The 24,783-nt window shown below is 39.3% G+C and overlaps 5 protein-coding genes across 5 annotated transcripts; 2 read left to right on the top strand and 3 right to left on the bottom strand.

The window, feature by feature from the left end:
* Nucleotides 1–14,419: 14,419 nt before the first annotated feature.
* Nucleotides 14,420–15,736, top strand: GCK72_004908 (uncharacterized protein; the record flags this gene model as incomplete). The annotated part of the gene is made up of 4 exons (XM_003116961.2): nt 14,420–14,492; nt 14,598–14,713; nt 15,292–15,432; nt 15,482–15,736. The coding sequence occupies 4 exons, from the start codon at nt 14,420–14,422 to the stop codon at nt 15,734–15,736; spliced, it is 585 nt and encodes a 194-aa protein (XP_003117009.2).
* Nucleotides 15,737–16,231: 495 nt separating this feature from the next.
* GCK72_004909 (uncharacterized protein) lies at nt 16,232–17,769 on the bottom strand (the record flags this gene model as incomplete). Its single annotated transcript, XM_003116737.2, has 5 exons — nt 16,232–16,429; nt 16,478–16,711; nt 16,968–17,174; nt 17,224–17,666; nt 17,712–17,769. The coding sequence occupies 5 exons, from the start codon at nt 17,767–17,769 to the stop codon at nt 16,232–16,234; spliced, it is 1,140 nt and encodes a 379-aa protein (XP_003116785.2).
* Nucleotides 16,580–19,304, top strand: GCK72_004910 (uncharacterized protein; the record flags this gene model as incomplete). Its single annotated transcript, XM_053724942.1, has 5 exons — nt 16,580–17,008; nt 17,463–17,650; nt 18,484–18,583; nt 18,791–19,011; nt 19,058–19,304. The coding sequence occupies 5 exons, from the start codon at nt 16,580–16,582 to the stop codon at nt 19,302–19,304; spliced, it is 1,185 nt and encodes a 394-aa protein (XP_053589136.1).
* Nucleotides 19,305–19,379: 75 nt separating this feature from the next.
* Nucleotides 19,380–20,291, bottom strand: GCK72_004911 (uncharacterized protein; the record flags this gene model as incomplete). Its single annotated transcript, XM_003117086.2, has 3 exons — nt 19,380–19,592; nt 19,967–20,155; nt 20,205–20,291. 3 exons carry the CDS (start codon nt 20,289–20,291, stop codon nt 19,380–19,382), a joined length of 489 nt encoding a protein of 162 aa, XP_003117134.2.
* Nucleotides 20,292–22,925: 2,634 nt separating this feature from the next.
* Nucleotides 22,926–24,135, bottom strand: GCK72_004912 (uncharacterized protein; the record flags this gene model as incomplete). The annotated part of the gene is made up of 5 exons (XM_053724943.1): nt 22,926–23,026; nt 23,131–23,188; nt 23,656–23,719; nt 23,820–23,976; nt 24,054–24,135. The coding sequence occupies 5 exons, from the start codon at nt 24,133–24,135 to the stop codon at nt 22,926–22,928; spliced, it is 462 nt and encodes a 153-aa protein (XP_053589137.1).
* Nucleotides 24,136–24,783: the final 648 nt, after the last annotated feature.

Raw genomic sequence — 24,783 nt, forward strand, 5'->3', positions numbered from 1 at the left:
GAAAGATGCCGCTTCGTCTTCTGCAGGCCAACCGGAAGCTGCAAATCAAGAGCCAGACGCTGATTCAGGTAGCACCTCTTCCAGTATTGAGGTCGTAACTCAGATCAGGCCTCCATCTCCGGATCCATTAATGAAGAAGATACAAGAAAGAATTTTCCGAGAGGCTCAGGAACTTCGAGTAAAAGGAGGTCTTGTGAGAGTAGCTGCTGCCAAGGCTGAAACTGAAAGAAGTGAGTTCATGGGGCAGGAAAACTGAAAGTGAGATGGAGAAGGGTCTGCGGAGCTTGTCAAGCGGTAGTGGTAACTGGAGTTTTATATAGAACATAAAAAACGGCGGAGGCGCGACAGCCTCAGCTGGTTTTATATGTATAAATTATGTTTACCGTAAAACCTGTTATAGAGGCGCACCCGCTAGCAAGAGTTTGGAGCATCCGGTCTCGGTTGTCTTTGAAGATAAATGTTTTCAACTGAGGAAATATTCTATGAATATTTAGCGTTTTTTTTGTCTGTTAGCGGGTTTTTGATATTTCCTTTCAGAACCGAGATAAACCGCTGCGAATAGACCCCGCTAGGTGCGCCTACATTACTGGTATTACGGTATTAATTTATTTAAAATATTAGTTCTGGTAGAGCACGTCTTGTATGGGGAAGAAAGTAATGAGCTTTCCGGTATAACAAGGAATTATGTGTTTCAAATTAGTCATTTTTGAAACTTTCTACTAGTGCTGTACGCTAAAAAACGCCAAATTATCTGATTTTGTGTTCTCTAAACCGTCATCTTCATTTTTCCAGTTGACAACTTTTTAGTAGCTTCGCTAGATTTTGAGCAACTTTAACTGAAACCCGGGATAGGAAAGCGCAGAGAAGTCAGACATTCTCAATTCTCTGCGCTCTCTCCTTCAGATCCAATCTCTAATCATTGAGATTGAATATCCGAAAAACTAGAAAAGATATCTAGATTTGTTTCAGTTGAGCTAAAAAGTGTTTTCTAGAACTCGATCAAGCGGGAAAAAGTATAAAGCAGAATAGAACGGAACAAGCGGAGAAAAGCGGTCTCCGACTTCCGCAACCGCCGAAGACGTCTACTCCATCTAGATTTGTGACGATTAGAGATACCGAAAGTGAGTGATTTGAAAAAGAATATGGGGTAGGATTTGAAAACTGAAACCGTGGAGATTCTGAGTCCGTGTTTCAAATAATGCTTGTATGATTCAATTCTATATCCTAACGTCTCTCGGATAAACCTCCATATTTTCAGGGCCTGCAATCCCACCAGCAGTCGGAGCCCCACCTGCAAAAGCATCTCCACCAACAGACTCACTTCCAACTCCCCCAATTCCCAACTCAAGAAGAAGAAACAAAGAACAACAATTTAGAAGCAGATTCACAGAGTTATCTGAGGATGAATCGGAGACCAAAGAAGATTCATCGGCTGCTCCTAGAAGAAAGTCATCTGGTCCTTTCAATCCACGAGAGCTGAAAAAGCGTCCTGTCCCATCAGATTTTTCGAAAGGTCCTCAACCAAAAATTGCACCAACAAGTTCACAGATGAGACATGTTGGGTCGGAGGCAGCATCGTCAAGCTTGAGTACTCAGAAGCTGGATACAGGAGGCTCAAAACCTGAAAATGTGCCTCAAGCCCAACCAGTTCAAGCGCAGAAAGCAGTGCTGAAAAAGACATCAACTCCCGTATCGAGTGCTCCAAAGACACCTTCAACGATCCAGACGACACCAGTCTCAAAACCAACAAAGCCGGCAGGTCCTTCAAGTTTTATCGTATCAAAAGCCCCAGTATGGGGACCTGTAGTGAAGCAACCACCGACTCAAAACCCGAAACTTGTTCCAACCACTATTCCAGCAGTTCCTGAGAAGGTTTCCAGATCAGATACTTCTCCGTCGGGTCAAACTGCTCTAACACCACAACCAACAGTTAATAAAGCATCAAGTGTCCCCGAACAAGATGGAAAACCTGTCACATCAACAGTTGTTAAGCCCAAAGCTGCTCCAACCGTTCAGCATGTGGCTCAACCTGCTTCAACTGCAGTAAAGAAAGCAAAAGTTCCAACTACAGTTGCGTCAAATCCTGAACCAAAACAAATTGTGAAGACTGCTCAACCGGACAAGAAGAAGTCTGACTCCCAAGCGCCCGTCCAAGCAGCAACAAAGCCGGAAGCTCCTTCAAGTAGTATCGTACCGAAAACCCCAGTCTCGGAAGTGAAGCAGCCACCGACTCAAAACCCGAAACTTGTTCCAACCACTATTCCATCAGCTCCTCAAAAGGATTCCAGATCAGACACTGCTCCGTCGATTCGACCTGTTCCAACACCACAACCAACAGTAAAGAAAGGATTAACTGCTCCCAAACAAGATCCAAAACCTGTCGCACCATCAGTTGAGCCCAAAGCTGCTCCAACCGTTCAGCATATGGCTCAATCAGCTCCACCTACCGTGCAGAAAGCAAAAGTTCCCACAGTGGTTGCATCATCGAAAGTTGCTCCGCCGACTCAACAGCAGAACCTGTCGAAATTCGCAATGGCCACTCGAAGAAGCTTGGGAGAACTTGATTTCAAACAGATGGCGATTGATGTGTTGCATGTTACGAGTAGAAAACAACGTGGCGATTTTCGATACGCATTGACTAATGTTCGAGATCGATTAATGAAGGACCTAACCGATTTGGAAAAAATAGATATACAGGTGGTGCTCGATAGGTTAGATGAACTTGATCAGGCTGATAGTGGCTCAACAGTTGAGGGGAATTCCACTGTTCTGGAGGAAGATCAATCAGAAAAGCGGAAAAGGATAAGAAAATCAAGGGCACAACGGCTTGCGGAAGCGGAATCCAGTAAGTTTTTCGGTGTTTATTCTTTTTTACTTTCACAATATTTTCTTCATGATTTTAGGTTTTTTGTGTCAACCAAAAAAAATCCTTGGTTAGCTCAACTAGTTTTTGAGAAATGAAATCAAGGAGATCATCTTCTTTTCTTCCTGAAAAGTTGATAACATTGTTTTGCAGAAGTTGTCGAAATGACTGACGAAAAATTCGAAGATATCTACAAAAGTGTGATGGAATCATTTAACAAAGACGATACGGCAGGCGAGGATCTGATTCCTGCTTCATTAATGAGGCGAAGATCTTGCATTCCGCCTAAAGATACGAATCCAATGTTGGAATCAATGGTTCAATTGAAAAAGTTACATGAGAATGGCAAACCTACTGTGGGTGCCGTTCTTAAAGCTGATGTTGCGAAGAAGATTAAAGATGCTGTGGTCAGGGAACAGGATAAGACACTCAGACAAGAGAACTCTGCACAGAAACGGAACAGATCGGAGAGTGAGTTTTGGGTCAAAAACTGATTGTTCAAAAATATATATCTCGAAGAAAATGGATATCAACTCATTTTGTGTTCCTTGAACAGCTCAAACTCAGATAAATAATTTCTGAAATTATATATTTCATCTAAAAAAAGTGTCAAAAGTTCTAATTCTGAGAAAAACTTTTCTTCCAGAAGCAGATGAACCAACAGAAATTCCATCGACATCAGTTGAAGCTCCGCTCACAGAAAATCCTTCGACGACTACGGAAGCTCCGCCCACAGAAGAGCCAACCTCCTCAGGAGTCCCATCCTCTTCAATTCTCGCTAAACTTATAGACGAGGAAACAGAGTCAGCAAGAGAAGAGAATCAAAACGTTCCATACTCTGGAAGACCAGGAATGGGTGCAATAGAAAGAATAAATCGTCCATCCCCACCAGCATCTCGTCCTCCAGAACCGGTATCGTTGGGAGGAAAGTATCCTCAGTATAGATATGTAGGCGGAAAGGTTGTTAGTAAGTTTAAAAACATAGAAATATAATTATAAACTCATTAAAACTGATATTTTTCAGAAATTTCGAAACCTAAAGAGACGACGCAACCGAAAAATCCAGGATACGTACCGTATGTGCCGCCAAAACTAAGACGTGAGTTCATAGCAAAAATTATTTTTAAGACTATGCATTTCTAATACCAAAAAGCTGAAGACCCTTGGTTTTTCCAAACTGAAAACATCTGTCGAACCCTTGGGCAGTCCTTCCCAAAACCTACCGTATCCCATTCGCAACTTTTTCAGATCTCCCCGTGCAGAAACAAGAGGAAACTCAAGAAGCTCTGCCAGCAGAGTCAGTGATTGAAGTCGAACACCCACAAATTGAAGACCGTCACTCTCCAGAACCAATGGAACTAACCGAGCAGAGTAAGTGTTTTTTTAAATGAATGTGAGACTTGTTGGTACTTGAGATTCTTATCCCATGCAGTTCGTTTTCTTTCCTTTTCAGTGGAACCTGCTTCCCTATGAGCATGTGTCACGGACTGTGTCCTCTCTATCCAAAATTGTGTGGTATGTATTGATTACTAACTCATTCACTTCAAAATTTTTGTCCGGACCCTCCGTGATACACACTCACATTCTTAGTTAACAGTTTTTTCCCAAATTGATAACATGCATTTTCAGAATCTCCCACCCCCGAAAAGGAGAAAACACCGGAACGTATCGCAGAGGAGGAACAGAAAGATGGAGAAGACAAGAATCATGAAGATGGTCCTGAGGATTTCCAACAGCTTCTGGCTGATAATGAAGAGAAACAAGGAGATGTTTCGTCTCCGAAGAAAGCAGATTCGGTGTCTACTAAGAGTAAGTGATTAGTATTATTGTTTTTGCGGTTCTTGCCACCTGAGAATTTCCGGTTATGTGGTGAGCATAACCAATAACAAACAACGTTTATTAGTCTGCGGTTTCTATTAGCTTCTTTTAGCTTTTAGCTGAATCGATTTTTGTGTCTCCTGGTACCGTTTCTAGTTTCTAATGTTCTTAGAACCGTTTCTCGCGGGACCTACATGATGCGCAAAACTTAACACTGTACCAATGAATACCGTACCCGACGTGATCGCGCTCACCAACTAAGCGCATTAGCTCAATAGAATTTTAGCATAGCATGCGAAAAAAGATGAAAATTACTAGAAAATGATAGTCTTGACGTTTTTTTCTTGCAGCTTAGTATAGTATAGTCCTATTTTTTTCAGAAACGGCCAGAGAAATAATGGAGAATATCAAGGACCCAACTTGGGAAGAAATTCAAGAACGCGATAAATTCGCAGAAGAGGATGTTGAATCTGATCCAGTTTCGGATCGAGAAGATCCCGAATTAAAAGAATACGAAGAATTATATTCTAGTGGTGATGAAGAAGATGATAGTGATGATGAAACAATTATGACACGCGCAGAGAGTCGAGATACTAGAGATTGGATTTTCAATGAGGATAATGACCAAGAAGTCCGTGATGACATATTGCTTTCTGATCATCATGAAGAAGAAGAAGAAGAAGAAGAAGAACAAAAAGAACAAGAAGAAGAAAGAGAAATGGTGGATTTGGAAGAGCCCGAATTGATTGGACTTGCTGAAAGTCCACAAATGGAAGAAAGAATTTCACCAGAGCCTGATCATTTTTCGCCGCTTTTAGAATCAGGTATGACTCAATTTAAATTTCACTTCTCTTCCTCGGAGTGCAGGAACTCATCTTGGTACCACAAGTGGAAAATTTCAAATTACTGCGTTTTTCTAGTCAGCCAACACTCAGCGGACTTGAATCCAAAAATCACTTCGATATAACCAAAATGTGTTATTCTGAGTGATGGGTTCAACAATGTTTCTATCTGAAAACCGTCGAACATTTCTATTTTTCAGAAGTTCCCTACGTTGCCGAAGAAGTTACACTGGAAACGGAGGAATCATATGAAACCAAATGGATTAAACAAAGAAATGCACAAAGACAACGAGATCTACCACAAACGAGTAGACGAGAGACTGAGTATATGAGTGAGTTCCCCCAATGAATTCTCTAAAAACCATGTTTCTAATTTTCAGAAAAACTCACCACAAAGGCGTTTGGTTATTCTGATGAAGATTCTGATGAGGAGCCTTTTGAGGATTCTGATTCAGACGATGAATTTGAGAGAGCAAGTATTGTAGAATCCGATATTGATGAAAAACTTGCAAAGGCAATCGGTATTTGGGAAGAAAAGAAAGCAGCCGAAGTAGAAGAAGACAAAAAATCAAATGAGACAAGTGAGAGGGATTTAGATTACTTTAATTCTAATCCCAAAATGATTTCAGAGCCCCGTGACAGCTTCGAGGAATTGGAGAAACTCGTGACTCAATGTTCTCAGATCCAGGAGGATCGCAGACGACGACGATATGATTCGGATGGTTCGGATTTTGGTGAATTGTCTGATTCGTCTTTTAACGCAGGTACGTTAAATTTTAGCTCGGTTACTTTATTAGCCTGTTTTTGAAACTTCAACTTCATTCTTTCAATTTCCCTTTCTTTTCAGATTTCGAGCAAGTCAAAGCTATGTATGAGAGAGAAAAAGAGAAAAGAGAAATCAATTCATCGAAACCACCGCGTGAAAAACTAATGGAATTTGGAGATCGATGCGTGGAAAGATATCAGCGTGCACGAAAACTTGCGTTAGAATATAAAAAAGTGGATAAGAATGAAGAGAAACTTGCTGAGATGTTAGAAGGAAAAAAGGAAATGGAAAAGAAGAAGAGGGCGCCTCGAGGGAAGAAGGATGAAGAATCAAAAGTTAAGCAACAACGGAGGAAACTAAATGAGCCGGATTCGAGAGATGAACTCGAGAAAGATATCGAAAGAGCTCAGAAACAAGAGGCAGAGATGAAGAAAGGTGTTAAAATGGTTCTTACTGAAAGTGAGTTAGAGATGGGTGCGAGGAAAAAAACGCAGAGAAACGAGAGTGTCTGCTTCTCTGCGTCTCATTGTTCCTTGAACGTAACTTCCTAGGGCTATAACTTTCTTCTTTAAAACTCTATCAAAAACTTTAAACTAACGAAATATAGGATGTTTTAAATTGAATATTTTGTCTGTTGACAACTGTTTGCTACCTTTAAAACTTAGAGAGTTATTTGATTGTGAGAATAAAAACGGACTTTTCTACAGTACCGCTCAAAAGGTTGTAAACTTTGGCCGTTTTCAGTTAAAATTGTTCAACTTTCAGAGTGTGTCATGGTAATACTGATTGCCCCACCTCATTTTTGTAGTTGACAACTTTTTTGTGCAGGCGCTCCCTAGAGAGATACGGTCATTTTTAGACAACAGCTCACTATTTTGCACTGAAATGGATCGATTTGAGGGAGAAATTACTTTGACGGTACGTAGGGAGTGTCTGTACAAAAAGTTGTTACCGTAAAAACTGTATTTGAGGTGCCCCTTTATTTGAAGTGCCCCTCTAATTGTGGTGCCCTCCGACGGACCCTTTGAACAATAGAGGTGCACCCTCTAATTGAGGTGCCCCTCTAATACAGTTGCCCTCCAGCGATTTACACTTTTCTCTAATATCATCATTAACTGACTCCGAACTGTTCTCTCACATTACTATTTCAGCAGTTTTGTTGTCAAAAACGTAGTTTGTTATTGAAATTCAGGATTTTCTCCGTTTTTTTACGTAAAAGTTCGATGAATTGGGCATAAAAAACTAATGAAGTCAAACAAATTCAAAAGATAGTTGGGTATCGAGGTCGGGCGAATTCGTTGACGAAAAATAGAGGTGCACCCTCTATTTGAATTGCCCCTCTAATAGAGTTGCACTCCGACGGACCCTTTGAACAATAGAGTTGCATGCAAGGCTGTCAAAAAGGCCGTGGGCCGATTCTATATCTCAGTTCCCAGCCATGGAAACTTTTCGCTTCTTCAGGCGGACTTGTAGAGGACCAAAAGATTAGTCGATATACAAAAATTCAGCCCATTTGGTTAATCCGCGGCCTCGGCGGCCCTAAAGGCCGAGGGCCGCGGCCGGCCGCGGCCGGCCGTGCGACAGCCTTGGTTGCATGCACCTCAAATACAGTTTTTACGGTAACTACAAAAATGAAGTTCTATTCTTGATTTGTTGGATTTCATAAAAATGTATTTTGTGGGACAGTTAGTTTCACTATGACACATTCTCAAAGTCGGTCATTTTTAACTGAAACGGAAAAACTTAATATACTTTTGAGCGGTACTGTACTTCTTCTTGTCTGCCAATCAAATTCTCTCTATTTTCAGTTAGCAAAGATCCCAAAATTGCTGAACGACAATGCGAGCTATGCTTCGGAGTCTTCGTCAATAAAAACAAAAGGGAACGACACATGAAGACCCATACCGATCAAATCGACGCAAATTGTGATATCTGTGGTGCGCCGATGAAGTTCTCTTACAATCTGGTTCAACATCTGAAGAAGTGTGCTCAGAAGTTGACTATTCCTTGCGACGAGAAGGTGAGTTGATACAAAAAGAAAAATAAGTGTCTTTTTTTATTTATTTTCAGGAGCTCCAAGAGTACTATCCTCGTTTTATTGAACAGTTTAATCAGTTCAGAGCAGATAATCTTTCTGATCTACCTGACTTGCCCGCGGATTTCAAGTTTGATGATATGGGATTCATTGTTGGATCAGATGATCATATTCCGTTCTCTTATTCGAATTATGAATTTAAAAGAGTATTGAAAAATCAAAAGAAGAACTAAAATGATGAAGAAGAAATACCTTCTGCTAGGCTCAATGATTTCCCTTTCTTCTGTACAAACATTTTTTTCTCTTTTTTCTGTAAAATAAATCTATTTGTATATATATCTCTTTTCTGTTTATCATTGATCACTTACCCCCACTCTCATTCTATTTATTTTATTTTTTTGCTACTTATTTTTTGAAGAACGTGTGGTTTTTTTGTTGGTGAGCTTGCAGGAATTTTCAGATTTTCAGATGTTGAATGAAGTTTTGTGGGGAGTAATTTTTAGAAGAATATGATCCAAAGAGTTTCTAAATTTCGGTATCAACCAGATAATCAGTGATTTCTGACATCGAATGTTGTAGACTTTTGGGTTTTCAAAAAAGGGTTTTCTGGTTTACTGGATGTGTGTGGGAGAGCCAACAATAAATTATCAAACAATTTGCTTTAAAAAATTTTACTTTGTTAGTTGAAATTAATTTTATTAACTCATTAGGGGAGTCTCTTAAATTGATAAAATTACCGAGAAAAAACTAATGAGGGAGACGCAGTAAAAGATTGCTTTTCTATCCTCAAGTATTGTCAAAATAAAAAAAATTCCGACATTTTTTCTCACGTCAGAATGCAGACTCAGTAGTAACCTTGCACTGAGTCTGCATTTTGTTGAAATAAAAAAAGTCGGAACTTTTTTATTTCGACAATAGTTCGATGGGTAAGAGAAAAATCGTCAACGAATTTTTCATTCAGAAATTTTCTAGAGGCATTAAGTTAAAAATTAGTTAACAGCACCGTAGAGAATAAAGTTAATGTAATTGGAGCAAGAGACGGTTAGAAGAAAACAAACTAATTTTTCGAATATCTCCATTCATATAAAATCTGGCAGAAAGAAAATCTAACAGAATGACTTCTTGGAAGACATTAAATGGCTTTATAAAATATTTAATCTGACAAACGGGAGATTCATGTATATACACTGCTCCACATAATGATACGATCAGCACTCAAAAGTTCGAGAACATCAAATTTTTCGAAATTTTCAAAAATCGTGAAATGTACAAATACCATATCTAGTAAGTCCATAAAAGTAAGAAGTATCAAAATTTTGAGAAGTTGGAGCCATTCGAGAAAAATCGAATTTTGTGAAAATCGCTGTTTTTCAATTCCACATAATGATACGATCAGCTGACAGAAGTTGACTGAAACCGTCCAAACTTATGTAAAAGTAATCTTTCAGTCGATTTTCAGATCAAACAAGCATTCTAAAACTCAAATTCTGTGAAAATTTCAAGCTCGTCCATTTTTTATTGGGCAGGTGTCAAACTCAGATTTGTGATGCATTAAATGACAGAATTGACAGTTTTGAGCTCATGAAAATTATTTTTTTCCTAAAATACTTAGAAATTCAGATAGACAGTGAATTTTTACACATCTGACATCAAGTTTCTACTTCTCTCGCGTTTTTAAAGAAAGTGAGAACTGATTTCAGGATGACAAGTTAACACCAGTGAGGGGAAAAAGGTGATGTTTGTGTTCGTGTGGGATTTTAACTCGAATTTTATGTTTGACCTCTCAATGAAACTGACCAAGAATGAAACTTTAATCATTTATTTAGGCAAAAAAGGTGAGTGGAATGTTTGGGGAGCAAGTAATTAAACATTCATTCATTCACACACTTAATTAAAATAACGTCCGAAGAATCCCTGGATGATTGACTGTTTATGAGGCAGGACAGTTAGAGGGCAACTTTCCATTTTTTAAAACAAACTTTTAACAGTCAAAAAACTTTTAGAAACGCCTAGTTTTCTTTTGAAACTTCAAAAATCACTCGAAACAAAATCTCGTAGTGTGCGGATAAATTTCAAATTTGTCCTAATCGTTTGGGTGAACTCTGTAGTCTTCCCGAATTGAATTGCTTGTAAATAAATGATTAAAGTTTCATTCTTGGTCAGTTTCATTGAGAGGTCAAACATAAAATTCGAGTTAAAATCCCACACGAACACAAACATCACCTTTTTCCCCTCACTGGTGTTAACTTGTCATCCTGAAATCAGTTCTCACTTTCTTTAAAAACGCGAGAGAAGTAGAAACTTGATGTCAGATGTGTAAAAATTCACTGTCTATCTGAATTTCTAAGTATTTTAGGAAAAAAATAATTTTCATGAGCTCAAAACTGTCAATTCTGTCATTTAATGCATCACAAATCTGAGTTTGACACCTGCCCAATAAAAAATGGACGAGCTTGATATTTTCACAGAATTTGAGTTTTAGAATGCTTGTTTGATCTGAAAATCGACTGAAAGATTTCTTTTACATAAGTTTGGACGGTTTCAGTCAACTTCTGTCAGCTGATCGTATCATTATGTGGAATTGAAAAACAGCGATTTTCACAAAATTCGATTTTTCTCGAATGGCTCCAACTTCTCAAAATTTTGATACCCCTCACTTTTATGGACTTACTGGATATGGTATTTGTACATATCACGATTTTTGAAAATTTCGAAAAACTTGATGTTCTCGAACTTTTGAGTGCTGATCGTATCATTATGTGGAGCACTGTAGTTGCGAAGTCTGGTTCATTCAAGTAAAAACATTTGAGCGGCTATGAATCGAAAAAAAAGAGAAAAAGAAATTGATATTTTCACTATAGTTTCACCAGTACAATTCTTGTAATCATATACAGTACCGCCCAAAAATATATCATATTTTGAATATTTTTTCAGTTGAAAACTCCCAACTTTGAGAGTGTGATATAATAGAACGAACTGTCCCACAAAATAACTTTTTATGGGATCAAACAGATCAAGGCTAGAACTCGATTTTTGGAGTTTACAACTTTTTGTACGGACACTACCTAGAGAGTTATAATTTGAAGTGGACAGCTCTAAAATCACTCTATTTTGCACTGAAATGGGTCGATTTGAGAAAAACTAAATATTACATATTTTTGGCCGGTACTGTAATTATTCTATATAATTAATTCCTTCTTATTCCTGACTTTCTTCCAAAATCCCCTTGAAAATTTCCCAAGTTTCATTATAAAATCTGATTTCCAAAAGCTCCCAAGTGTCTAGAACAAAAGTTCCATTTCACGATCATCCCTCAAGTACTTCCCTGCTTTGTCTCTACTGTCTTCCCCCACCCTGCACACTGCCACTCCCTCTATCCCTCCCTAACTTTTCCATCTCACACTACAAAAAGTGATCGCTTCCATAAATCAGTTTCAAAACCAACTACTCCAATCCATTTTTTAAAGTCACTCACTGACATCACTTGTTTATTTGTTTTTTTCCCGTCTGACACCTATTTACACGAAACTGTTTGTATGAACTATTCTGTACATAAATACGTTGCTCTCCCTTCTCTTGATGCTCCTTTTCCTCCATGTTTCAAACAGAAAACATGTGGATTTAGTGTTCTCAAACAATGGACAATGAGTGATCACTTTCTCCCTCTTTTCTTCATTCTTTTCTTCTTCCTCTTGGATATTTGATACAAATCGAGCAAGATCAAGTTCTGAGACACTGAGCATGTTCCATTGAGAAAGGGTCATAAGGTTAGAAACTTTTGATCTTGAAACTGATCCATCCATCTGGTCAACATTTTCTCTTGATCATTGAAAGACGTTTGTTTTAGTTTGTGATCATTGTGGCCCCAGAAGTGTTCTTTTTTGTAGCTATCTGTCTGTAAATGAGTTTTTCCAGATGTCCAAGTTTATATAAATTATTATTTCGAGACTTTCAACATTTTTTGAAATTCAGTATGCGAGATTCTAATTCCTTTGGCGTTCCTTCGGCGCGTTTTGGAAGACAACTCATAGTAGCTACCGTAATTCTAGAAATTAGACTTGTAACCCAGGCACCAAAAAGTTTGAACATAGTCATAGTAATCCTTGAGCTTTTTACATCAAATGTTTTTAAAACAAAGTTTTTGCTATGTATCGGTATGAAATAATTTTGTTTGTCTGGATTTCCAAGATTCAGTAGTCCTTTCCGACTTGTAATATGAAAAAGAGCATACTTGTCAAGGCCGGTTTCAAAAAATGAACTTTTTTGAATTTTTGAAAAATTTTTCAATGTGAACATTTCTTATTTCTTTTCAGAATTTCTTCTCATTTTGAATGATAGTCGAAAATTTTACTTTTTTGGGGAATAAGTTCAAATTTTTTTAATTCGAAAAAATTGAAATTTGAACGTTACTGAAAATTCTGAAAATTGCGTCCCGATCTTTCGCAATTTTTCTCATCCCCAGAAACCTCTTTCAATCTGAAACCTAGTAGTAAGCAAGTCTCATCCGACTATTAGTCATTACCTGTTCCTCCGGATGTCCGGTCTGTCTGTTCATCTGTTTGTCCGGATATCCATCCATGCTCTCTCTAATCCGAATTAACCTTAACCATCATGACTAACTCCTCCACAGCTCTCTGATCTCTGCTCTCTGCTCCTCCCCGTCTTCATTCCACTTGTATCTATGCTCATGCACATACAAACATTTCAAACGTGCTCCCCCCTCCTCCTCCTTTCTCAATGGTATCATTTGTTTTCCGGTGGCTTCTCTTCAGCCGGAGGCCGGGTGTCGTCATGTTTGCATATTGCTTTTTTATCGGTCTCACTTTTTTCATTTTTCTATTTGTATATTGTCTCCTATTCAACTTTTCATGCTCTCCAATTTTGCAACTTTTCAGCCATCCATCTTTCAATTCGAAACAAGCCCCGCCCCTTTTCAGCGACGCCTTCAGAAACCGTCAGACGCAACTAGTACATCATCATCTCCACCGGACTATGGCAATCAACTGAAATGGGGTGAAATTGGGGTTGGAAGTGAAACGAAAGTGAGAGAAGAGAGGTGAGAGAGGTGAGTGTCCTTCTCTGGAAAAACGGCCTGAAAGAAGGGGCGTTAACATCATAAAATCAAAACATTATATGCCCCCCTCCCCCCTCCTTCGATATACTTTTTTATTATTTTTCATTTTCCCAAAAACCAAAACCACAACATAATAAAATATTAGTTTTTTTTTCGTCCCCATTCCCATTCCTATCTCACTTTCTCAGAAAGGCCTTCCTGAGAACTACAACCACTCTTGAAAATTCTCTTTTCAGAAACACATTGCTGAAATCGACGGATGATGGTAGTGAACCTTCTGATTCCGGTTCTCGTTGTCTTGATTGGAGGAATTAATGGAGCGTAAGTTACAATTGTCTGTCAGTGTGTCTGTTTGTACGTAAATCATGGAATTTTCTTATCGAATCGCCGATAGCTATTACTGGCTGATCTCTTGTCTATCTGTGTGTTTGTTTGTCCTAACAGTCGAAATCCTTAAGTCATAAGAATAGGGTACTAACTCTACATTCAAATTCCAAATTTCTGCCTGTCTGTGTATCCGTTTGTCCGAAATCAATTTAATATTGAAAGATATGTCCTTATGTCAGCTTGTCTAGAGTTCCAGAGTAACCAGATTTTCGAAAATAGTCTGAAATGTCTATCTCTGTGTCTGCTGGTCCAACTCATCAAAACTACCCAATTCTTGTTTCTGTGTCATTTCTTCAATGTGTTTACTACCGTAACCTGGCCTTTATAACTCGCGCGCTCGCGGCAAAAGATTGAGTTATAGTATATAACTACCGTAATCCTTACCAGGCTTGTAGGCTGAACTTTGGATATGTGGAGAACGGTATACAGCGGATGGCTTACTTGGGGACATTTGGACAAATCTGCGTTCAGAGAGATATAGGAATTTAAAATCATATTCGTCACTCCTCTATCATCCACACTCTCTGTTTTACTGAAAACTAGACATCCGGACACCCAGACACACCATTCCATTTTTTCCAGTCAATACGTCGGCACCACTGCCTCCCAACCCAACCGAACTGACGTTGTTTGGATGATCCCCTCCTGGCCGTGTGTTAACAACGACTCCATTGATGTTGAGAAATTCGGAATTCTGCAGAATCAAGGTAAGCTGTCGAAAGGTTAGACTACTGTGGCGTGAGTAAATTCGGAATTATTGATAGAGCGCGGTTAACAATTTTATATTCCTTATATAAGATTTATGTTTTCAGACCAAAAGTTCGTTGGCGGTCGAGAGTTTGCAATTTTCTATGAGCACAGCTTTGGCAAGATTCCATATTTCAAGGGACAGAATGTCAGTGATCCACAGAATGGAGGACTTCCGCAGGTTCGTGTGTGACGTAGACCAGTTTGGTCACGAGGGGAGGGATATGTTGATTTTGGGAACATCCGGATATCTGAAAATACGTGAGAAAACATAAAGAAATGTGTGGTTTGGTGAGGAGACTACTGTATCGGGGAAGATGGGAGAGCTAGGAAAAAGTGTCATGGGATCTCGGGTTATCCAACTCATTTTGGTTTGGGTAGATCAAATCTAGATTTCCATTTTTGTAGTTGAAAACTTTTCTATAGCTCTGATGGTTTTAGAGATATGACTGTGTTCAATCAGGCTAGTCACTAGAGAGTGAGACGCAGAGAAGTGAGACACTCTAGCTTCTCTGCACTCTCTCGCTCTCCCCCTAAATGTTACTTGTCTTCGAAGATTTCAATCTCTGAAACTAAAAGAGATAGAATAAAGCTGTCAAATCTAAAATTAAAGAACTATACTAGATCTACAAAAGTCAAAACATTTCATTGATATTTGGTACAGTGACGTATCCTCAAAGTTCCAGGTTTTTAACTGCAAATTTTTATTTTCAGAACTACAGTAGGGTCATCTGAAAATAAAATCGTTACTTTTTCCAGCTCGGTGACCTGGAAGCCCATCTAGTTGAAGCTGAAAAAAACATAAATGAAACCATCCCCGATGAGAATTTCTCTGGAATCGCCGTACTTGATATCGAGGAATTCAGACCAATGTGGGAACTTAGTTGGGGTGTTTTTGCGGTTAGTTTGGCGTGCCTTTGACGCGTTTCTCATCGTCTCCCCATTCCAGGTCTACAAAACTGAATCAATCCGTCTAACCCGCCAACAATATCCCTATTGGTCTCAAAAACAAATCGAATGGCAAGCCGAAAAAGACTACGAGAAAGCGTGTCAAAAGTTTTTCATCGAAACGATTCGCCTCGGAAGACGGCTGAGACCAAATGCCAAATGGGGCTATTATCTCTTCCCAAAGTGTAACGGAGACGTCGGACAAAAATTCGAGACGGATTGTTCAACTCTTTTCCAAAAGTTCAATGATAAGTGAGTCACCAGTACAATAATTTTCGAATCGGAAATTCGTCGTTTTGATACAAAAAAATCCAGACAGTTATATATTATATGTCTATTAGCCATTGTCTCTCTCTCTCCTCTTTTTCTGTCCTGTTTTGGTCTGTTCTTTCTTTTTGTGAAACGGACGGGCGGTGGCTGGTTGGCATGATTTATGGAATTGCTTCCGCTGCTTTGTGCCCTTCTGACCTTTTCAGACCAACCCAACTTTGAAATGAAAAAAGAGGTTCTGGAATAGAAGTGGAAGTTTTTAGGGGAGAAGGACGTCAAATGTGTGCACGTTTTGAGTCCCTGACATAGTGAAAACCGTGGAAACCGCGTCAAAGGCACGCCAGTAATTTCCCACATAAAAACCCAAATAATTCCTCTTTATTACTACAAAAAATCTCATTTTTCCGAGATAGAGGCAATCAAACTAATATTACAAACAGGCTGTGCTACTCATTTCGTCTTCTTTTCCATGTTTCCCAACTCAATAATGCTCGATACACGAAGCCAAATCATTGAGAACTGGCAACTGGTACTCCGACTCCATCGACATTTGATTAATCGGCTGGAATGCTCCATAGTTATTGTAGTTGTGAGATGGAGTGACTTGTTGATGGACTGGTGGCTCAGCGATACGTTCAACGACAATTGGAGCAACCGACTTGGTTGGAGTTTGAGCATTCTGAAAATATAAATGAGTGGATTAGTTTGAAAGAAGTGGTGTACTCACTCTGATCAATCCTCTGAATCTCGACAAGACAGCTGGCGACGCTGGGACTTGAGTGACGTCTTCAGTTGTAGTCATTCCTTGATCATCAGATTCTTCTTGACGATGAATCATTACCGGAGCGACTGGAGTTGCGTTGACGAGGGTGTACGTGTTGTTCTGGTTGTAGGCCGGGAGAGCTTTTTGGGCATCGTAGATGAACTTGCTGTCGTTCGACATTCCAATGTATTCCGATGGCTGGAAATAGGGAAATTGGAATTGAAGTTGGAGGGTTGCTCGCTTCGAGTTCCAGAAACGTTCGTTGCGAGTTCACTACGTCGTCACCACGTGATTACTGAGAGTTTGCTACCTGCTCACTGCGATTATGCTGCGTACTATCCACTTGCTGACGGCCAACTCACGCAGCGAACTCCGCTGCGAGTTCACCATCAGCATGTCACTACTTCGAGAACAACTCACTGCGGGCATCAACACTATTCCTACACTCGCTCACCCCAGAAACGCCTCTCGAGTAGTTGTTGGAAACCGGAGCCGGTGAGTAGTTGACTTGCGGAGCCGAGTAATTAGCCTGTGGAGCCGAGTAATTGGCTTGCGGAGCAGACGTTGGTGTGGCAACATGCGCCTCCGGAACCTCATCGGCAACCTCATTGTCTTCTTGCTTGACACGAGCAAAGCAGTAGCCTGACTCCTCGTCGTCGTACTGAAAACATACTGTTAGCAGTCGGGTTACTGTAACTTATGCCATCTACCATTTTCTGAAGAACAGGAGCTCTTTTCGGAGTAACTTTTTGTTGTTGGACCGGTGGTGGTGGTGCCGCGTACGTTGGCTCCTGTTGTTGCTGTTGCTGGAGTTGAAGAGCTTGAAGTTGAGCAATCAATTGTTGCTCCGTGAAATGTTGCTCCGGAACTTGGGTGACTGGAGCCGAGACAGGAGTCTGTTGTCCTCTAGCAGTCGAGTAGTTGAGCAAGTACGATTGAGGAATGTCAGTTGGTCCACCTCCATAGTAGTTCGAGTGAACTTGTGGTCTCTCTTGAACCGGTGGAGCCGGAGCACGAACCGGAGAAGATGGAGCAGAGTTGGAGAGCACCGAACGGTAGATGCGAATGGCCTCCTGGATTTGAGCAGGAGTCAACGGATCCTCTGCGATCGGAGTGGTCGCTGGGATGGCGGAAGCGGTGATTGGGGAGGCAGCTGAAATACATATTTCTGAATATGGGAGATGCTCTGAATTCCTACCTTGTTGTGGCTGCTCCACCTTCTTTTGGTCAGCGTAGAAGCTCTTGGCAAACGACATTTCGTGTTGTTGTTGGTGAAGAATGAGTTGGAAGGGGTTTTCGCTGGAGTTGTGGTGTCCGAGAGGAGACGAAGAATCACAATTTCAGCTCTTTCGAAGTGATTTCGAGATATTGATTGTGAATTTGATGGTGATTGTTATCGAGGGGAAGGGGGCGGGGCGACACGTGACAAGATTTGGAGTAGGGCGGGGCTAGAGGGCGGGTCACGTTTGGGGAATTCGAGGTGTTCTGGAATATTTCGTCTGGAAAAAATTCTGAAGAAAAGTGAAAGGTCGCGTCGAAATTGTTTTTTGTTTTGTTAGATTCCAGAAATTTTAAAGTCATATAATGTAGTTTGTAGTTTGTAGTTTGTAGTTTCAAAATTGCAGTTTTCAGTTGTTCGTTTTATTGTCCATTTGCAGTCTTTTGTAGATTTTAGGCTTTTTACAGTTTTTAATCATCAGGTTGTTAGGTTCAAATTTTCGAATCACAGTCAGAAATTTGTAGTTTGTAGTTTGTAGTTTGTAGTATGTAGTTTGTAGTATATAATTTATAGTTTGCAGTTAGTGCTTTGTAGTTGGTAGTTTGAATACAGTTCTTACGCTTCTAGTTTTAAAAATTGATTTAATATTGGGTTACGATCCTCGATTTGCAGATTAAACTTTACAGTTTTGTAGTTTGTAGTTTGTAGTTTGTAGTTTGTAGTCATCAATGCTAAACCACTAATTTTTCAGCCTCAATTGGTTATGGGCTGAAAGCACCGCCCTCTTCCCATCAATCTATCTGTATCCTCAACACAAATCAGCACCGGATTTCAATTTTGTCAATTCTGGAGTAAGATTCAACGCTGTTTTATTTATATCTAAAAGTTGATCAATTTCAGGCACTAATCACCGAAACAAAACGGATAAAACGTAACTATTGCCCGGGTTGCGAGATTCATATTTTCACAAAAATCGAGTATAATCCATACAATACACCCGATGAATTCTATTCAAAGGTTTGTAATTTGAGTTTTCAATTTCAAAAATTCCTTTCCAGCAAAACCTTGCCAGCACGATTGATCTTGCCATAAAAATGAACATGAACAGTGTGGTCATCTGGAGTACATCTCAATCAATTCGATCCCGTTGTGGATTGATTCAAAACTATTTGGATAATACATTGGGTCCATATCTGCAATTAACGGATCGAAGCATGGATAAGTGTCGCCAAGAGAGATGTGAAGGAAGGGGAGAATGCTATTTGCCAAGACCAAAATTGTAAGTGGACATCCGGACAAACCTTTGAAAATGTTCTTGTTTCCAGAAACCCCGCCCTCTATAACTTCGCCTGTCGCTGTGAACGTCCATATTTCGGAAAGAGCTGTGAATACCGTGGCCGCCGAATTGGATACTCAAAGGCCCGCCCATCTGTCATTCCGGATGTCTCTGCTTATTTCCAGTCTGCATCTACTTCTTCCTCTGGAATCAATCGATACAATGCTCCAAATCAGTATTATGCAAGAACAAATGTTAAGAATAATAATTTGGAGAAAAGGGAATTGAAGATTTAGAGACTTAGAGAAGAGAGAGAGACAGCGATTTTTTAATAAAATATTTATTCATTTTGTGTCGTTACAGTACAAAAATCAAACTAAAGACCATTCAATAGTTTCATAATCTTTCCAAAGTCGTTTACAAGTGATAATGGCGTTGTAATAAATATCTTCTCGCGGATCAAACTGCCATTCGTAATGATAATGTTTTTGAATAGTATATGCGTCAATCGTGGAAACCCAGTAAAGATCAATGGAGTAGATGAATGACGCGAAGAGAATTATGAGACATTCAAGCCAGTAGACCTGAAAATATGCTATGCTGTGTTCAAAAGTGTATCCTGGTGTCACAAATTGACTCAGTGGTTTTGCATGTCAACTTTTTTTCCAATCTAAAGAAACAAAACTTTGTAACTGACCGTTTTTTGAATTCTTCTCTGGATCTAGCGATATAGTGTTTGAAGGCAAGACTCCCTTTACTTGGGTAATTTATAATTGACGATGCTTATCCCAAAAACTTGAGAAGATATAGGAAATTTGATGAATACAAAAGTAAATTAGATTTGTTCGTCATTATTCGGTTCCTCAAAAACCGAACTATTTGCACAGGTCTATTTGAAGTAAAAATTATTTTGCCGATAATTAACTTGCTAGGGACGGTCCGTAGGAAAAATTCTTACCTGCGTCATGAATATCGCAAAAGCTACAATAATATGAGCAATTCCAACTCCCAAAATGAACAAGTTTCTCTCTACAAATGGTGATTTTTCGTCATCAAGTTTCACATGATACTCCGTATGATAGCTTGCGAAAATAAGCAAGAACACAATCATTAAATAACTAGAGATATAATATACAACCTGAGAGACCTGAGAAAAACGTTAATTGAACATCTAACATATTTCAGAAAAACCAAACCTTCCAATACTTCTCGATATCCTTCGTTATAATTGCCAAAATCAGGCACCAACTCATCAAAACCATTCCAAAAAGTCCGAATTGCATGTGTTTTATCTTTTGAATTGTTCTCACGTTGTGCCAAGAGGCTAACATATTCATGACTAATGAGAATGCGTGAAATATAATGACCAAAAAAGCATCTCTTTTCTCCGCAGAATAAAGGAATGATGTCAAAAAACAAATCAATGGAAAAGTGTGCCAGAAAACGATATTAGAAGTGAATGTGAAGATAGTAGAATAGTTGGCGAAGTGTTTAAGACAAAAATAAAGTGGACTGAAGGGGAATTTCCAAAGATCATTTAGCAGATATTTCAGTTTTCTTTTGTCAAAAACTAAATTTTTAGGAGAGGGGCGATCGATTATTTTCGACATTTGGAGAGGGAATATTGGGGAAATGACAGTACACATTAGACAGGTGTCATTAGGGCATATGGACAATATTTAGACAATGAAGAAACATCAATTTTTGGCATAAAACTACAGTGCAGGCCATAAAGTTATGAAGAGTGTATCATAATATCACTGGGTGCTATATAATCTCAATTGTTGATTAGATTTGTAGATCAGAAATTGAGATTCATTTCAGAAGTTGACCATTTTCGTACGAGGCGAGAGTTTTCTCAAAAAATTACGGTTTATGAAAGTATTTTCTGCATCAGAACGTTCCATTTCAGACGTATTTTTACTCAAAGAGCAGTAACTATCTGTGTTTCAACTCGGTGAACTAAAAGGTTTACAAGAAAGCCTTTTTCCTGACACCGGTCTCAAAGTTGACTGCTTTCCATTGTTTGATCCAGATAGCATAACATTCTGGCCGGCATCTCGGCTACTTGCTGCTACAGTTGCGCAGCATTCACAGCTTTTGCAACAGTTACGCGACAAGATTGCTACAGTTCCACCGCACTTACGACAAATCAGAGCATATGCAACAGTTATGCAGCATTCACGGTATCGCGACTGATGGTTCCCTTGTTTTTGGGGCATGCACCAGTTGTGCAGCAATCTCACAACAGTCGCGCAACAACTGTATATTCGCTCCAATGTCAATTGGACTTTGGCTGCATTTCTCATGTTTTCCAATAACTATTTCTCGTCTATTTGACAAGTTTTATGATTTTTTCGACTTATTTTTACTCTATTTTTAAAAAATATTATTTTTCAGAAGAAGGCTATGTGTTTGGACGCCAAAAACGAGTCACGGGAAAGCAAATCGGAATTAATACGAAAGGTTGGCAGTTTTGAAGGAAACCCTTTATCTTAACTTTTTTCTCAACTTTCAGACCACCGGAAAAAGGACAACAATGAAGCTGATCAACAAAAATTCGACTATTCGATAATAAATTGGAATTTTTTGAAGCTACAGGCAATAGGAAGTTGGAGACTTTCACCGATTGTTGGCCGTCATGGAATTTAAATTATGTTTTAAGTCTTTTTGCTTTTACATTTAAAAACGTTTTGTTTTTTTAAAATAAATATTATTAGTTATTTCTATTATTCTGTTTACAAATTAATTATACTGATGAGAAACGAGAAGCAATGAGCGCATGCAGCACGCCGGCAGCACTGATGCAGCAACTATGCAGCTTTCATGCAACACTTGTGCGCCTCTGACGCAGCAGGCGAGCGGTCCACGAATGACTGCTGCGTTAGTGCTGCGCAACTGTAGCGAAAAGTAGCCGAGATGGTATAATAGTTAGTCTACCTATTAGCACGGCACGCTTCTTACAACCGCGCTCTACCGAAACCTAAGAAAATTGTGTGCGAAATTGAGAGACTCACTATCAGAGAAAAGGAGACATATCTCAAGGCGCAGCGCAGTTGTAAGATGTGTGCTGAAGTAATAACTAATAACTAAGTGCTGAAGTAATAACAGTGTGGTCATCTGGAGTACATCTCAATCAATTCGATCCCGTTGTGGATTGATTCAAAACATACTTGCAACGGGCCGGGCCGGGCCGATTTGAGAATTTTCACCGGCCCGGCCCGGCCCGGCCCGGTCGGCCCGGGTCACAGTACAAAAATTTGAAAATTTGAATTTTTTTGAAAATTTTTTGTTTTTTTCGCAAAAAAGTCGAATTTTCGACTATGTTTTTACATATCGATAAAACTCAAGTTTACATAGGATTTTTGACTATTTTTGACGAAAATTTCAAAAAATTTCGAAAAATTTTGTGAAAAAGTTGTGCTCATTTTTTGACTCCGGGCCGACCGGGCCGGGCCGGGCCGGCAACTTTCTCTACCGGCCCGGCCGGGCCGACGGGCCGAGCCGGGCCGGGCCGATATTTTGCAAGTCTGATTCAAAACTATTTGGATAATACATTGGGTCCATATCTGCAATTAACGGATCGAAGCATGGATAAGTGTCGCCAAGAGAGATGTGAAGGAAGGGGAGAATGCTATTTGCCAAAACCGAAACTGTGAGTGGACATCCGGACAAAGCAAAAAAAACTTTCCAGAAACCCCGCCCTCTACAGCTTCGCCTGTCGCTGCGAACGTCTGTATCAGTCTGCTTCTACTTCTTCCTCTGGAATCAATCGATACAATGCTCCGAATTAGTATTATGCGAGAACTAATGTTCGGAATAATTTAATGAGAGAGAGAGAGAGAGAGAGAGAGAGAGAGAGAGAGAGAGAGAGAGAGAGAGAGAGAGAGAGAGAGAGAGAGAGAGAGAGAGATAAATCAGACTAGAGTTCCATTATTCATCGGATTCATCTCAATGTCAACTCTTTGATCGATCACTTCGTCGCGATTCTCTACTGGTGGGTAGTTCCGGAGGTGTTCTGAAAAATATTAAACCTATGGATCACTTGAAGTTGTCGCCTGCCTTTTTCCTTTTCCAAGTATTTAACAAACTTATTAACGTGTTTCACGATATTCAGCAAACCTTCACGTTGCTTTTGTTGAATGTCACGCAGTTGATTTTTGGGGTGAAATGCGGAAGCCTGGAAGTTGCAATCTATTTGTGTACATTCAAACATTCTGCTTAAAACTCACTATAATGAGTAAACATGTGGGCAGTTTGATGAAAAAAGAATACGTCGAATACTTCAGAATTAATGCATTATATTCGAAAAAACTTAAAGCAAAAATTATGGAGATGATAGTTGTTATAGATGTCCCAATAATGCTTAATTTCTGTTTTTTCGTTATAATCTTCAGTTGTTGTAACAACGATGTGTCAGCAATTACTGGAAAAGAAAAACATTTCAACCATTCTTATTTTGATTTTTCCCACTGTAAAGAGCTGAAAATATAACTCTTTCGAAAACTCCGTATCCGAAGAAATGAAAAATAACACAGAGTGATCCGACTCCTGCTTCTAGGATAGTTAACAACCAGACCTGAAATGCATTTGAAATTTTCATTGTCAGGAAAACAAAACATATACTCAATACATCATGTTACATACCGAGATCTTCATCGAGAACATGGCGGCTAAAGACTTCGATAAAACTTGGTACAGCAAGAGATAGCTGAAATTAGTTATTGGAACCAAGAGTGGAAGATTGTTTTGAAAATAAGTAAACGGTGGAAGTAGAAGAACGTCTCTTTTCTTTTCAGTTTTTCACTCACAGTAAAGCACTGTACACTTTTTCTTCTGACATACGGATGTCTTTCTCGCCTTGATTCACTTCGTTGATAAGGTATTGTCCATATCCACATATTAATATTAAACTAGCAATCAGATTGACAAATTCAGTCATTCTGTTGAAACACGTTTTCGGTTTAGCTGAAAAATGATTTGTTTGTTTAGCAGTCTCGGTGAGATCGCATAAGCTGAGTCAGTTCAAAGATGTTCGCACTTACATCTATCGTTCAATTGTAATAAATCTACATTACTTTGATCTGTCACTTGGAAGTAAATTTGGTTTATGTCTAGGGCTATCATTTTGAAATGATCTTTATTCATTTACAAAACCCATTGAAATCTTTCAAATCTTATGACGTGAACTACAGTGCAATGATAGTCGTATTTTTCAATAGAAAATGATAAACTTTAAGAGACAATCTCTGACTGCCTCAAGCATAAGCCCACAGGCCATGTTACACATGGACAAAGTTGATCCGCTTCGGCTGATTTTTCAATATGTTAGTACCCAAGGAATTCTAAGAATTTTAGACCATACCAGATTAGGCTCCGCCCCCTTTGACACATCATCGAGCCAGATCTTTAGTATTACACTCCGTAAAATATCTATGGGTATTACACTCCGTAAAATATCTATCCTAGACTTCGCACCTTCGGGAAAAACAAGAAGGAATACAGAAAAATCGGTTACTGGCCTTCGATTCATCGTACAAAATAATCCCCAAGTGATTATTCTTATGATTCTACTACTTTTCTTAAACCACTCAATTGCCAGTTTTTTGACCGTTCAAGATCTATGAGGCCATGCAAAAAGCGAGATTTCCACTTTTTGCTTTTAGGACAACTTTTTGTCGGCAAAGAACTACAGCTCACAAAAATTGAAGTTTTCAAGTTTGGTTGCGTGGTTCTCGAGTCCAAGGATGAGAAAATGTTAAAACTTGGTGATAA

The sequence above is a fragment of the Caenorhabditis remanei genome, chromosome II, assembly GCF_010183535.1.
Source record: "Caenorhabditis remanei strain PX506 chromosome II, whole genome shotgun sequence".
Classification (NCBI taxonomy): domain Eukaryota; kingdom Metazoa; phylum Nematoda; class Chromadorea; order Rhabditida; family Rhabditidae; genus Caenorhabditis; species Caenorhabditis remanei.